General features: G+C 32.5%; 1 protein-coding gene across 6 annotated transcripts in view; it reads right to left on the bottom strand.

Annotated features, from left to right (window-relative positions):
- The window catches only part of LOC107147146 (signal recognition particle 54 kDa protein), a 64,322-nt gene that overhangs the window by 23,630 nt on the left and 25,641 nt on the right, over positions 1–15,051 (bottom strand). For 4 of the 6 annotated variants that reach the window (XM_015491565.2, XM_048798683.1, XM_048798686.1 and 1 more), the window contains 8 exons: positions 14,271–14,419; positions 13,456–13,556; positions 12,872–12,958; positions 9,432–9,505; positions 9,123–9,231; positions 5,686–5,856; positions 3,433–3,528; positions 1,940–2,392 (listed from right to left, as the gene is read on the bottom strand). In XM_015491565.2, the coding sequence (XP_015347051.1) occupies positions 2,301–2,392; positions 3,433–3,528; positions 5,686–5,856; positions 9,123–9,231; positions 9,432–9,505; positions 12,872–12,958; positions 13,456–13,556; positions 14,271–14,419 (879 nt within the window). In that variant the 3' untranslated portion in view covers positions 1,940–2,300. Of the gene's footprint in view, positions 1–1,939; positions 2,393–3,432; positions 3,529–5,685; positions 5,857–9,122; positions 9,232–9,431; positions 9,506–12,871; positions 12,959–13,455; positions 13,557–14,270; positions 14,420–15,051 lie in introns of those variants that run through there. The other 2 variants (XM_048798689.1, XM_048798687.1) reach the window with 2 other exon arrangements.

Consider the following 15,051-nt stretch of genomic DNA (forward strand, 5'->3'; position numbering starts at 1 on the left):
AAATCTGCCCTTTGTTGGTTTTGCAATTTGTTTCTATTACTTTCCTTCTTTTTCTTTTTCTTTTTGGTTATAGAATACAATGAGCATCGTAATCTTGACACTATTCTTAATTCATATTTGTTTTTAAGATTATAATAAAATTTAAGGAGGATTCAATGTTGTACAATAAATATTGGATCTAGCTAGTGGCCTAAATAGGGCATATATCAAATATCAAAAAGTTAAGGAAACAATTTAAAAATAGTGAAAAATAAAAGGAAAATTATTCAAATTAACACAAAAGGAAAGAAATGAAAGCTGACAGAGGTATTCTGCACTTTTAGCTGTCCTTTGCCACTGTTATTTTAGTTTCTAAAAAACAGTTTACAACACACACAGAAATATTAAAACCTATGCTGAAGCTACAAGGGTTACTGTAGCTAAAAGAGACTCTTATTTCTTTTTTGGTCAAAATGCAAAATTGATTTCCTGAGAATAGAAATAAAAAAATGCATACCCAGAAAAGTGGTATGCAACAGTTTAATTAGGAACTACTTGGAAAACAATATTTTCTCTGTTGTCAAATTTCTATAGCTGGACCTTGCTATGACATTTCTTCAGAACCCAAAACACATAATTTTTACAGGGATACAATGTTCTGTAGGAATATTTTTGTCTTTATCTGGTAAAAAAAAATTTACTGGAATATAAAATCTTTTCCCAAGTAAAAAATAAAGAAAATCAGTTGTATTCTTTATGTAATTTCTTTTAAAAGATACTTTGGTTTTTAAGACCTTTTAAGACACTTGACTCATAAAAAAATAATTCTGTAAAAACTAGCTATTTCTTTTGTTTAAATCTTCCTCCTACAAATCAATCCTTTGTTAAAAATCAGTTTATCCTAGCTCAAAATACATTGTTACACCCTCTATTATCTTCATGTCAATAATAAATAGCCATAGTAATTATTCTAGGATTTTCAATTAATTCCATACTTAATTTAAAAGCTATTGTTCTAGACAGGTACAAGCACACTGGTAGTCCAGTGTGCTACTTGGGAGGCCGAGGCAGGAGGATCACTTGAGCACAAGAGATCAGGGCCAGCCTGCGCAACTAAGCAAAACCCCCATTTTCTTAAAAAAAAAAAAACATTGTTCTCAATGAACTATGTAGTAATCCAAGGCAAAATAACCAGATCAATCTCACATTAGGACGTCTATACATTAACTATTAAAGCAAAACAAATACTTCAAGGTAGTGTTGTTCTGGTACAGCCTTTTCAAAATCTAGGCATGATCTAGGTTTGTATAGCTCAATGGTAGAGCACTTGCCTCTACCAATTATTTATAAAAATAAATAAATAAAATAAAGGTATTGTGTCCATCTACAACTAAATAGATTAAAGAAAAAAAAAAAAAAAGCTAGGAATGGTGGAGCATGCCTGTAATCCCAGCAATTCATCAGACTGAGACCAGAGGGTCTCAGTTCAAGGTCAGCCTGGGCAACTTAATGAGACACTGTCTCAAAATAAAAAACAAAAGGGATTGTAGATATAGCTCAGTAGTACAGCACCACTGGTTTCAATTCCAAGCATTGCAAAAAAACGAATAGAATAAATAAATAATTAAAAAATTTAAAAATCAAAGATTACCAGAGTAAGGATTTAAAAATAGGTTAAAAACGCAAGTTGTATACAAAACATCATACATTGTGAATTAGAACCAAATTCTCAATTTCAATCTAAATGGAAGCACTAAGATTTGTCCATGGCAAAAAATATCTTTAGTTATTCTATGATAAATAAAATATCCTAATACTCATGGTTAAATTATTATACTATATTTCTCACCAAAGGTCTATTTCTAGGCATAGTTATACATGACATTTATCTACTGCCTTTTCTATCTTTTCTTTTTTGATATACTGATCCTTTTAAACCATAAAGAAAGTTAACAACCCCTTAACTTATAACCATTTTGAAGTTTATTTTACAGCACTTTTATTGAGACATCATGTAACTTACTGACCAGGACTTGTTTACAAATGTAATGCTTGGCCTTTGAGAAAATTAAAAACCTTTAAGTACTAAAATTTTACATCATGATTTGTTTAACTTAAGAAGTGTTAAGATGATGAAAACTAAAAGAAAAATTTTCAAACAGAAATATAATGATTTTCACAAAAAAGGGAAAAGACAAAAAGAAAAAGAGGGCAAGAAAAGTACTTTTTTTTTTTCCCCCTATTTGCAAAATGGAGGGAAAACTCTGAGGTCTCAGCAAATAATGTAATCAACCAAGTCAGTTTATATTAAGGCATCTTCTTTACATATTATTGAATCCCATCATGCCTTTCATATTGCCAGCAGCACCCTGTTGAAACTGCCTCATCATTGACTGAAGTCCTGCCATGCCACCTAAAGTAGAAAACAGATAATTACTAAGCAGAACTTGAAACATCTGTAACTTTTGCCTAACAAGTACTTCAATTTCTAAAAACACATCGTATTCTGATTGCAATAGTTAACCTTAAAGAACACATCAACTAAAAATTGGTATTATCACCAGAATCCTAATCTATTAGAGAATAAATAATCCACCTCAAATTCCTGTGAGAAATAAGAAAACAGTACCATTGAACAGGACCTTTCCGAGAGTAAATAAATCTAAACAAAAAAAATTTTTTTCTGAAAAGATCAAGAATCTTCTTATAAAGAGAACTGTGTTACTTAAAACTTGGGGGGTGGGGGGCATTATTTCAAAGGACTTCCAGGAAAAAAAGAATTCACCATTTATTAAACACCTACTAGTGCTGGGGATATAGCTCAGCTGGTAGAGTGCTTGCTTGCCTTGCATGCACAAGGCCATGGGTTCAATCCCCAGCACCCCCACACACACACACACACACAATCTAATATATGCCCAGAACTATATTAAGTACCTTCATATATATTAGCTCAATGAATTGTCACAATCTCCCGATATTATCTGTTCACAAAAGGGAACACAAGCTGGGCTGGGGATATAGCTCAGTTGGTAGAGTACTTGCCTCACATGCACAAGGCCCTGGGTTCAATCCCTAACACCAAAAAAAAAAAGGAACCCAAGATTCAAAGTTTAAGGGAATTTTCAAAGGTTACACATTGAATTGGAGTTCAAAATTCTTATATAATTTTGAAGACCCATCACTGAAAATATACAGTTCCAAAATAGGACAAAAGATCACTAGGAACAAGAATTAATAAAAGGTGATTAGCTTGCTCAAAAATCACACAGCAGAGGAATAAATAAAACTTCAGTGTATCTAATACTATTAACATTAACTTATGACCTTTTCCCTCAAAATACATATCTTTTGAAAAGATTTTCAAACTATCATAATAGAAGGATTACCATTAAAACTCAATCCTTATCAATTAAACTATATATTAGCTATTGGCAACAACTTTATACTTACCCATGTGGTGAAGCACTCTTGGATCCATCATTTTGGCCATTTGTTGATTCAATTTTGCCATCTGTGATTGGCTCACATTCTTAGACATGTCACCACCTGAAAAAAGGATATTTTGAATGAGTATAAGATTAATATAATCACAGTATCAGAGAAAGTTTGAAGTGAGTAAATGAAAAAAAAAAGATAATATTTACCTATAATCTTATCATCTTGACACAATTATTTCCATTACTACCTATTCCCTACTATGTTTATTTTAATTACATATTTTTGAGGAATAACAAATGAAATTCTATATAGAAAAACATGTTAAGGATTTTCTTAAAGCTATACTTTTTTTCTAACACTTTTACTCATATCTGTTCATGATATGAGTAACTATAACAAAGTGCACATAATAGTTATTAACTATAAATTACAATAACTGTTGCTTAATAGTGATATGAGGAAAGGTCAGAAAAAATACTGAGTTTATAGATATGGGTTAATTGAGAGAATGGATGGCTAGTAAAAGAATTTGAAAGTATCAATCCAAGAGAACTTAAGAATAGGAAAAGAAATTATATATATATATATATATATATAGTATAATATATATTATAATTATATATATACATATATATGTATGTATGTATATATGTATATAAAGTTTTTTGGTTTTGGTACTGGAGATTGAGACAGGAAGCAAAAGAGATTATCATTCAACAATAATGAATGAGTAGAACTCCTTCAGCAAAATTATTTATGTAAAAGGAATATTAACTGTGGTACTTCTCAGAGCATTTAATAAAAACAAACCAAAGCTGCCCTTGATTCTCTGATCACAGCCAACCAATCTAAATAATTATGTGAATTAAGACTAACAGTTAAAGTCTGTAAATGGTAGCCCATGTCTGTAATCCCAGGGATTAAGGAAACTGAGGCAGAGGATCACAAGCTCAGGGCCTATCTGACAATTTAGCAAGACCTTATCTCAAAATAAAAATGAAAAGGATAGTGGGTGTAGCTTAGTGATAGAGTCCATGGGTTCAAATCCCAGTACCATGAAAGGGTAAAAAAAAGGCTGTTAGTGAAAGATAAAATGTTTATGTGATAAAAAGCAGAATTAATCTGTGGAAGATGTTAATTCTGTGTTTATTGGTAATTTGTTCTAAGAATTTCTTTTTCAGGACTTAAAACTTCCAAAAATTTAAACTTTTTAGTGTGATAACGATGAGTGTACATTCACTGCCCATTTCATCTTGGTTGTGCCTTTATCTATGAACCAATGCTTAGATATCTAAGTTTTGATTGATAGATCTTCAGTAATTCTATCAAGAATAGTCAGGGTCACTTGAAGATGATGTTAAATCTGACTTATGTGTTTACTAATCACAATATAAAATGGCTTGGGATGTTGGAAATTATAACCAATTTTAAATCTGTCATGTCATAAAAGAGAAAATATAGCCAAACAACGAAAATAAGGAAAGTGTGCAAAACAAAGGGAATTAAATATATCTATTAATATTCATTCTTTGTAGAAACTACTCATCTTTGTATCTGCCTAATCAACAGTATTTTTAAATAAAAAATTCATTATAATAAGTGTTTACATTATATAAAGTAATTTAAAAGAGGACTAGAAGAGTTGATCAACTCTTTGGAAAAACAAACTTATCTTTTATCTTATATAATACACAGCAAAATAAATTCCAATTGGTATAGAAAGTCACACAAAAAATAAAACAAGGCTAAGGATATATACTCAGTGGTACAGTGCTTGCCTAATACATGTGAGACCCTAGGTTAATTCCTCAGCACCACAAAAAAGAAAAAGGAAAAAGACACATGCATAACTGAAATAGTTCTAGTCAATAGTTAAATGTTATATTTTCAGGAATATTTGGCAATATATAAAAAAATTACAATTTATCAGAAAGTAGTAGTTATAGCAACTGTTATTTGCAATAGCACTGTAGGATTCTATTCTCTGAAAAGTAGAGTGTGTTTTCAGTTATTTTCTTATGCTTTATATTCTCTAAATTTTCTACAATAATATATGTTCATAAAAACAAAATCATTCATTTTTTTCCATATTAATGTCTATTACCTTTAATCTGAAAACGAATAAATCTTATCACATTATAAATCCTGGTACTACTAAACAAACATGAAATTCAGCAATGAATTTTTTAATAATTCAGTACTAAACTTTACTAGTTTCTCAACTTTTTTCAGTCTATTAATTAATGATGAGCTTATTTTTCTTACCTTTGAAAAGTCCTTTGATACCTCCCATCTTTTTTACCATCTGTGCGAACTTGGTATATTGTGTCAAAAGTTCCTGAACGTCTCTTGTTGATACGCCTGATCCTCGTGCTACTCTTTGGATTCTTCCTGGTTGCTTACTAAAAACCTTGGCACCATCTGTACTGTCCAGTTCTGTAGGCAAAGTCAATTACTTTCATTTAACATAAAATTGCCATTCATCATCAAAACAGAGTTTGGCAGATATGTTTTTTTAAAGGGATAACCACACTTCATCTTTCTGTTCTTTTTAAACTACAAAATCTTATACAAAAAAATAGGTATAATAAATGAGCAAACCATCAAGCAGATTTAACAAATGTTATCATTTGCCATGTATGCATTTGATTTTTTAAAAATTTAGGGGAATATATTCAAAAGGATACTTAACAGTATCCTTAGGTAAAATAAGAACATTCTGAGAACTATGAAATTCCATGTTCACTATCTCCATATCTCCTAGGTCTACCCTTTCTATGCCCTCTACATACCAGATGTGTATGGTATATTCCAAAAAAGAAGAGAGGTATTCACCTTAAAACTATCTTAAATAACTACCAATTCTTAACTCATAAATTTAGGCTATGTAACAGAAGGAGGAAGGTCCTATTTAAAAAAAATATTAGTACATATCAAGTAATTACTCCTATTTTAATCCTTTCTATAGAAACACATGTAGTAAAAGTTAATTCCCTCCAGTTTTATCTTTGTTGTTTATTTTTTTTGATCACTCGGAATACAAGGTACAGTTCTTCTGGTTTTAGTTGCATACCATCTCAGGAATGGGATGGTCTTTAGACAAAATTTTCTATTATGTCTGCATTATCTCTATAACATCCCTTAATAACTGTTTAGACTCTGTCTTAATAACCATAGAAGAGATGACCCATTACATAAATTAAGGCAGTCTATGCCATTTTGTTATATCTATAATTTTTTTTCTTTTTGTGGTATGTTTTGAGACAGGGTCTCAGGCTGACTTTGAATTTGTGATTCTACTGCTTTAGACTCCCAAGTTATAGGTGTGCATCACCACACCCAGGCTGGAAATTCTTTTCATATATTAACTTGAAATACATTTACCTGGCACTTTTATTCATATATATTTCTCCTTGCCAAGCACAAAAAATACTTTCAAATACTTGAGAGTCACTACGTCTCACAGCTAATGATTGCGAATGTGGACTCAGAATGTTGAGGTTGAAGCCCAGCCTCTCCACTTGTTAGTGACTGTAAGCAAATTACTCAACTTACCTGTACTTCATTTTGCTGGTCTGAAAAAGACAGAAAATAATGGGCTATCCCTTAAGAGTATTGTGACAATTAAATGGTTTATATATCTTCAGTGTTCACAATAGTGCCTGGCAGAGTAAATACTTGATATGGCTACAATTACTAATTCTATATGCAAAAAAATTTCCAGAATTGAAGATGTAGACAATCTTATTTGTGGTTACTATTAAAACCTGGAGCTCAGGAAACAGCTAATGACTACAAAATCACCACCCTCCACCACCATCATCATCAGGTAGTAGGTAAAGCACAAAAAGGAACAGAATGATAAAAACACTGGCTGAGGACAGAATCATTTAAAAGCTGGGCTGAAAAAGAGATCAGTAAAAGAGACTACGGTAACAAGAAAGACATGGTTAAAAGTGAAAAGACGGTATAATGGAAATCAAGGAAAAAAGGTGATTAACAACATTTAATGTTGTAAAGTTGATCAAGAAAAAGAATGATTCAGGTATGAAGTGTCCAACAAAGACTCGTGTGTTGCAGGCTTAGTCCCCAATGCACCAATGTCCAAAAGTTGGGTTTTAAGAATTGATTGGGGGCTGGGGATGTGGCTCTAGCAGTAGTGCGCTCGCCTGGCATGCGTGCGGCCCGGGTTCAATCCTCAGCACCACATACAAACAAAGATGTTGTGTCTGCCAAGAACTAAAAAATAAATATTAAAAATTCTCTCTCTCTTAAAAAAAAAAAAAAAAAAAAAAAAGAATTGATTGGATCATGAGGATTCTGACCTCCTTGATGGGTTAATCACTGATAGCTGAATGACTACTGGAAGATAGTAGAAACTATATATTGGCATGTGGAGCATGGATGGAAGAAGTAGATCTCAGGGCACATCCTCAGAGACTACTATCTTGTCCCTGGCCTCATCCTCTGTCTCTCTCAGCTCTCCTGGCTATGGCGTTTTACCACATTTCTACCTTGCCATAGTCCTAAAAGCTATTGAGCCAACAGACCATGAACTAAAACCTCTGAAACCAGGAGCCAAAATAAATCTTTCCTCTTCTAAGTTAGTTTTCTCGGTTATGTCATAGCAACAAGAAGCTAATATATATCCACTAGAGAAGATCAATACAATAGGAAGTCACTACATACCTTTATGTGAACTACTCCAGAGTAATGAATAAGGATAGAAGTCAGATTTCAGTGGTTTAAAGGAGAGTATCAACTGTTCTTTTAAAGCTTGACTAAAAAGAGTCACATAGTTAAACAAAATCAGTAGATAAGTAGGGCCTGAAGTTATAGAAACGGATTTTACTGATAGAGAGGTTCTTGAAAAAGCATGAAGAGGGCTAAGAATGGTTTGTTTGTCACAATCCTACAGGTAAGTTAGCTAAAAGTTGAGGGAACTGTTATCAAATTTTCTTTGTAAATGAGGTCAGAGGTCAAGTTGCAGAAGTGGTAGAGCAGAAGGCCTAAAAACTAAGTGAAAAAAAAAAAGGTATGCTAAAAAAATTGGTGGAAAAGGGTCATATGATTAGAAATGCTAATGGAAGACCAGATAAAAGACCTAGAAGTAATAGAGCTAATGATAATATAGGATGACAGAGATAGAGCAGTTACATTTCAGAGAAGACTGAAACTCTTTGAGAATTTCAAAAGTAAAAGCTGTTTTGCTTACATTGTCTCTCTGTACTCTGGCATATTAAACTGCTGAAAAGACTGAGAATAAACAAACATTTAACTTTACAAACCCAGTATTCTCCTAAATTTGACTCCATTTTTCCCCTATTTCCATCAACATCACAGTGAACTAAGGTTCTTATTTTGGAACTCACCTGAAGAAAAACTATATTAAGCATTTCTCTCAATGATGAAGTCAATACAATAATCATAACACTTAAATACTTTCAAGATACTATTTTTCCTTTAGTAAAAAAACTTTTTCTTTTTTTTAAAATATTTATTTATTTTTTTAGTTATCGGCAGACACAACATCTTTGTTGGTATGTGGTGCTGAGGATCGAACCCGGGCCGCACGCATGCCAGACGAGCGCGCTACCGCTTGAGCCACATCCCCAGCCCAACTTTTTCATTTTTTAACAAGAAAACTCAACTTACTAATATTTTTTCAAAACACTGTCCCAAGTCAAGAAATCTGATCTTACCTTGATCATTCATACTATCCATTATTGTCATTAATTTCTTTAGCCTTGCCATTGACTCCTGTTCATTTCCTTTGCTCATAAAATCTGTTCCAAAACCAGGGATCATTCCCTAAAACAAAATTAAACATAGAGTAATTAAGAGATTAAACTAATTATTCATAATGTCTACATTTGAATATTGGCTTTAATATTAAATCTTTAAAATATACATTTTTACCCAAAGAATTAAAGCAAATGTATCTAGATTTTCTTAAGATTTTTAATAAAAAAACAAAAAAAGGCATAAACAAACTTTTAAGGATAACTAACCAAGATCTGACTGAACGGGCCCATTTTCATGATATTTTGAAATTGTTCATACATGTCTCGCAAGGTAAACTGACCTGAAATACAATATAAATGATTCAGATATATTAGCAAATGTACATCTCCATTCAATAAAACTAATCTTTTCCTTAATCATAGATTCATTTTGAAGCATATTTATAAAATACCCAATCAATAAACACTCACTGAGCAGTTATTATATGCACAATGACAGAGTGAATGGTATAGGGAATATACAGGCACACCGACAGGATCTATCCCTGGGAAATTCACCTTCTATCAGAAAATATGGACAAATACAAATACATAGGAAACTCCAAAACAAGGTATACAAACTAGGTGCCTACTAGGGTACCTAAATTAAGGGTTGACACCAAAAGTGAAACACATAAAATGTCCATGTACTAATGGTGAGAATGTAGAACAGCAAAAATATTTTAGAAGATTATTTGAGGTTTCTAAGTTTTGTTGTTGTTACTTGGGGATTAAACCCAGGAGTGCTTTACCACTGAGCTATATCCCATGCCCTTTTTCTTTTTTTTTTTCTTTTTAAATATTTTTTTTAGTTGTAGATGAACATAATACCTTTATTTATTTATTTATTTTTATGTGATGCTGAGGATAGAACCCAGTGCCTCATACATGCTAGGCTGTACCACTGAGCTACAACCCAAGTCCCCTTTTTCTTTTTTGAGACAGAGTCTCACTGTTGCTTAGAGCCTCGATAAAGTTGCTGAGGCTGGCCTTGAATTTGGAATCCTCCTGTTTCGGCCTCCTAAGTTGCTGGATTACAGGCATGCACCACCATGCCTGGCTGAGGTTCCTTAAATAGCATAGCATAGCTGTTCATGAACAGAAAATGAGTAATCTGTGGATGAACTACTAATCAGCAATAAAAAAAAACAAATAACCACATGAATAACTACTGAAAATATTATGCCTGGTCAAAGATTTCAAAAGGACATATTCTAGAATTTCTAAAATATAAACTGTTACTGGGATAAAACAGCAAAATATCTAGGGTAATGGAAATGGTCTGTTTCTTCATGGGGTGTGGGTTACTATGCATCTGAAAAATTAAAAAAATAAAAGATGGAATGGTAACCTTAGGATATGAGCATTTCATTGTATGTAAATTAACTTCAATTTTAAAAAGAGAGAGGGAATGAGGAAAAGAACAAAGATTATTTTCTATTTACAATTTTTTTTTTTAAAGGTTACAGCAGATAGCCAGAAACACAGAGTTAAAATAGTGGAAGAGGAGGGCTAGCATTGTGGCTCAGCAGTAGAGCATTCACATAGCACGTGCAACACCCTGGGTTCGATCCTCAGCACCACATATAAATATTAAATAAAGGTACTGTGTCCAACTACAACTAAAAAATAAATTTTAAAAAATAGTGGAAGAGAAGATAGAGCTCAAATATCCACGTGGCCATTTATAAATAAATTACTACTGAAGCTATCTATATAGGAAATCCAACACCATGGAACTCAAATGAAAAGTTTAAAATAGAAAAGGCAGATACACTGTCAAATATTAGGAACCAAGGACTATGAGGAAAATCACCACTACATTTGGAAAGGATCCTTGGTGGCCTCAGAAATGAGTAGGATTTTTAGGAACAGAAATAAAAATATAGCGAAATAAGAAAAGAACCAGGAGACAGAAAGTACCACCCAATTTGGAAGTGGTACATACAAGCAGTGCTAAAGTCATTAAGATACAGGGAGGTAGGAGAGAAAATCAGGCAATTAAGAATAAATTCATCTTATCAATATTTACTGAAGACCTTACTACGTGCCAGACATTGAAATAGGTACTGTGAACATAAAAGATGAAGAACACAGCCATGAACTCTACCTTCACCTTCAAGCAAAGAAATCAGATATCATGAGGAATAACAAAATCAATTATAGGGTGCAATGAAAACAAACATTAAAAGGTTCTAACTTAGTCTAGAGATCAGATAAAATATCCTTGAAGAGGGACTTAAGGAGAGATCTGAAATTTGAGCACAAGTTAACCAGCCTGGCTAGGGAAAAAGAGGGTAAAGATAAGAAGAAGAGAGGATGTATTTAATAGGACTAGCAAAGGCAAGTCCCACACACAGAATTCGAAGTACAGTGGTGCCAAAACATGACTTGGACAATAGGAAGTCACTAAAGGATTCTATGAAGAGCAAAAATAGAATCATATTTCCATTTCTGAAACATCTTTTTTCAACAGTATAATAACAGATCAAATGGAAAGACTGAAAAGCTGGAAAACTTAAAATAAGCAATCAAGGTAAGAGATTAACCAGCATATTTGCAGGGTAGCTGGATAAAATGGAGATACACAGGAAACAGAATCACTAGGACTAGTTAGTTGACTGACAAGGAAAGCGGGGAGCAGCGCAACAAAGAATAAAAAATAATAACACCACCCAAGTTTCTGACTCTGGCAACAAGACAAATGATGTTAAAGAGTCATTAATGATAACAATGAAGTAGGAGGTTGAGATGAGAAGATGATGATATGTTTATTTTGAAGTGTCTGTGTAATATCCAAGAATGGTCTAGTAAACATACAGTTTAACAGGTTTAAAGCTGCAGAGAAAGAAGACAGTCTAAGATGATTCCTGCAAAACACCAATAATTAAAAAGAGTACCTGACAAGATGAACAAAATGGAGCAAAGAGGCTTCAGAAAAGTATATAGCCATGGGACTTAATTCAAGAGAAAAGATCATTTGAAAAAAAAACTAGAATGGTCAATAATAATATGTTGAGTGCTTATGACATGTGGGACATTTCACATCTATCAGTTAATGTAATCTTCACAACCATATATGGTAATATAATGTAATTCTTACAGATAAGGAAATTGAGGCTAAGTAGTTAGAAAAAGTTACACAGCTAAAAACAGATCAGAGATACAAATCCAAGTATGTTATACCAAGAATGTTAAGCTCTTAATTGCAGTCTTATACTTCTCCACAGGAGTGGTCTGTCATGTGGAGTGAAGACAGAGTTTGTGTTTGTGTATTTAATCTTTTTTTAAATTCCTTTTTGTATATTTTATAATACTTTACATACATACATACATACACACACACACATGAAGAAAACAAATATTTTTAGAAGAAAACAAACGGAAAAGCATGTTCTAACTCACTTTTCATCTATTTTTCTTCATGAAAGCCTTGATTTTAATCTTAAGGTAATTTGATTACAAGACAATAAAAAAATACTAGATTTTATAACTGCTCATATGCCTAAGAATTAAAATGATTTATATATAAATCATTAAAACAATAAACACTTCAAGAACTGACTCTAATAACATGTATTATCATTTCAAATGAATTACAGTAGATTTATCAAAAAGAAATCAAGGATAGATGTCTGAGATCAAATGCTTTTTTGCTACTCATATACCATGTTTCAACTTCTCTATGAGTGCTTCATTGTCATCCAGCTTCAACTCGTTAACTTTATCTATCAGTCCTTCAATGTCACCCATTCCTATAAGACCCAGAATAGAAAAATTAACAATTGACAGTATAACTAGATTCACATCATGCAAAACATATTCACATATATAATAACCTTGCAAGGTTAGGTATTCTTAATACATTTTACAAGTGAGAAAACTGAACTAGAAAAGTTAAATAGCAATAAAGAGGAGTCACAGCAGGGATTTTGGGTGGGGCTTAACTCCAAATTCCATGCTTTCTAATTATGTCACCTTCAGATGTTATTTTTTTTAACATTACAACAACTACATATTTTTATATTGTACTCTAAAACTTTGCCAAAAGAACTTTACACCTAATCTCACTTTACCACTGTAGCCACAAGAAGTAGATAAATATCACCCTTGTTTTACAGGTGAAGAAGGTAAGTTACAGCAGGAAATGATTTTCTGAAACTGGTCAGGGAAGACAATATTAAAATCCTAATCCGTTCTAAAGAAGTATTATTTCTCATAGATTCTTTTATATCCCCATGACTATACGTACCCAGAAGTTTGCTGATGAAAGGTTGTGTTTTAAAAGGCTCAAAGTCATCTATGTGTTCCCCTGTGCCAATGAAAATAATTGGACTTTTTGTGGCAGCAACTCTGCACAGAAAAAATATAAAATAAGCTCAAAAAAGAAAACAAATTTTCAGATTATCAAAGCCAAGTAGAAAAGTCCAAACATTCAAACTTCTTTTTACTAGTTAAAACAAAACTATATCTAAGAGATTCCAAAATTCTGTTTCTATTTAAATTTCTCTTATAGACCATATTAGGTCCACAATTAGAATATATTTTAAAATATAAATAAATTCATAAATACAGTGTTATGGTTTAGTAGAAGGGTCCCCCAAAAGCTCATGTATGAGACAACACAAGAATTTTCAGAGGTGAAAAGATTAAATTATGTATAACCTAATCAGTGGATTAATCCATTGATATGGATTAATTGGATAGTAACTATAGGCAGATAGGGTGTGGCTGGAGGAAGTAGGTCACTGGGGGCGTCCTTTGGGGTTTATTTTTTTGTCCATAGTGAGCCGAGTTCTGTTTCCTGGTTGTCATGTCCTGAATTGCTTTCCTCCATCATACTATTCTGCCATTATGCTCTACCTCACCTTGGGCCCAGAGCTATGGAGTTGGCCAATAATGGACTGAATCTCTAAAAGTGTGAGACAAAATAAACTTCCTCATCTACACTGTTCTTATCAGTTCTTCGGATCACGTGACCAAAAACCTGACTAAAACACACACACACACACACACAAATACATATCACCTAAGCTGAACACATGGAAAGGTATAAATGATACTTACGCACTGAGTGCACCACCTCCTTTTGCATGACCATCAAGTTTTGTCACTATTACTGAGGCTACATCTACTTTATCTTTAAAAGCCTTAGCTTGGGCTTCACAAGCCTGACCAATGGAGGCATCCATCACATAAACAATATTATCAGGTTGCTAGAAAGTTTAAATAGAAAAGAAAAATATTTTTACTGATCTCAAGCAAATTTCATCATTAAAAACTATAGAATATCTACTATAAATAGTTATTCAAGCAATGAATATTTGTTGAGAGAGTATATAAATTAGGGTAGCATCTGGGTTCTGAAGACAAAGAGGCAGATAAGAAAATCATCCTTATGGTATAAGGGAGATATGATATGGTAGGCATCCTTAGGTAGGGCAGTCAGAAAAAGCCTTTCTAAAGGTTAATGTTTGAGGTGAGGCCTAAACAAAGAAGATCTGAAGAATGGCATTCTAGGCAAAGAAATACCAAAAAAAAAAAAAAAAAAAAATTTATAACATGAAGAGTGTATACTGAAATCAAATGAATAAAAATAGACTCCTTCCCTTAGATCTGTTCAACGTGGTCAAAATAACAGAGTTAAAAAGAAACATATCAGCACTAACTACTAGTTAGCAAAGAATTCCAACAATCCAATGGCAAAAACCAATTCCTACTATATGCTACAAGGATCTATAAAATGCCGCTTCTCCTTGAGTTATTTCCATTATTTCTATCACAATTTAAAAACATTAAATGGTGATTAATCATTTTAACATGTATTTTCATTTTTTTTTTTTTTTTT

This window comes from Marmota marmota, unplaced genomic scaffold (genome assembly GCF_001458135.2).
Source record: "Marmota marmota marmota unplaced genomic scaffold, marMar, whole genome shotgun sequence".
NCBI classification, from domain to species: domain Eukaryota; kingdom Metazoa; phylum Chordata; class Mammalia; order Rodentia; family Sciuridae; genus Marmota; species Marmota marmota.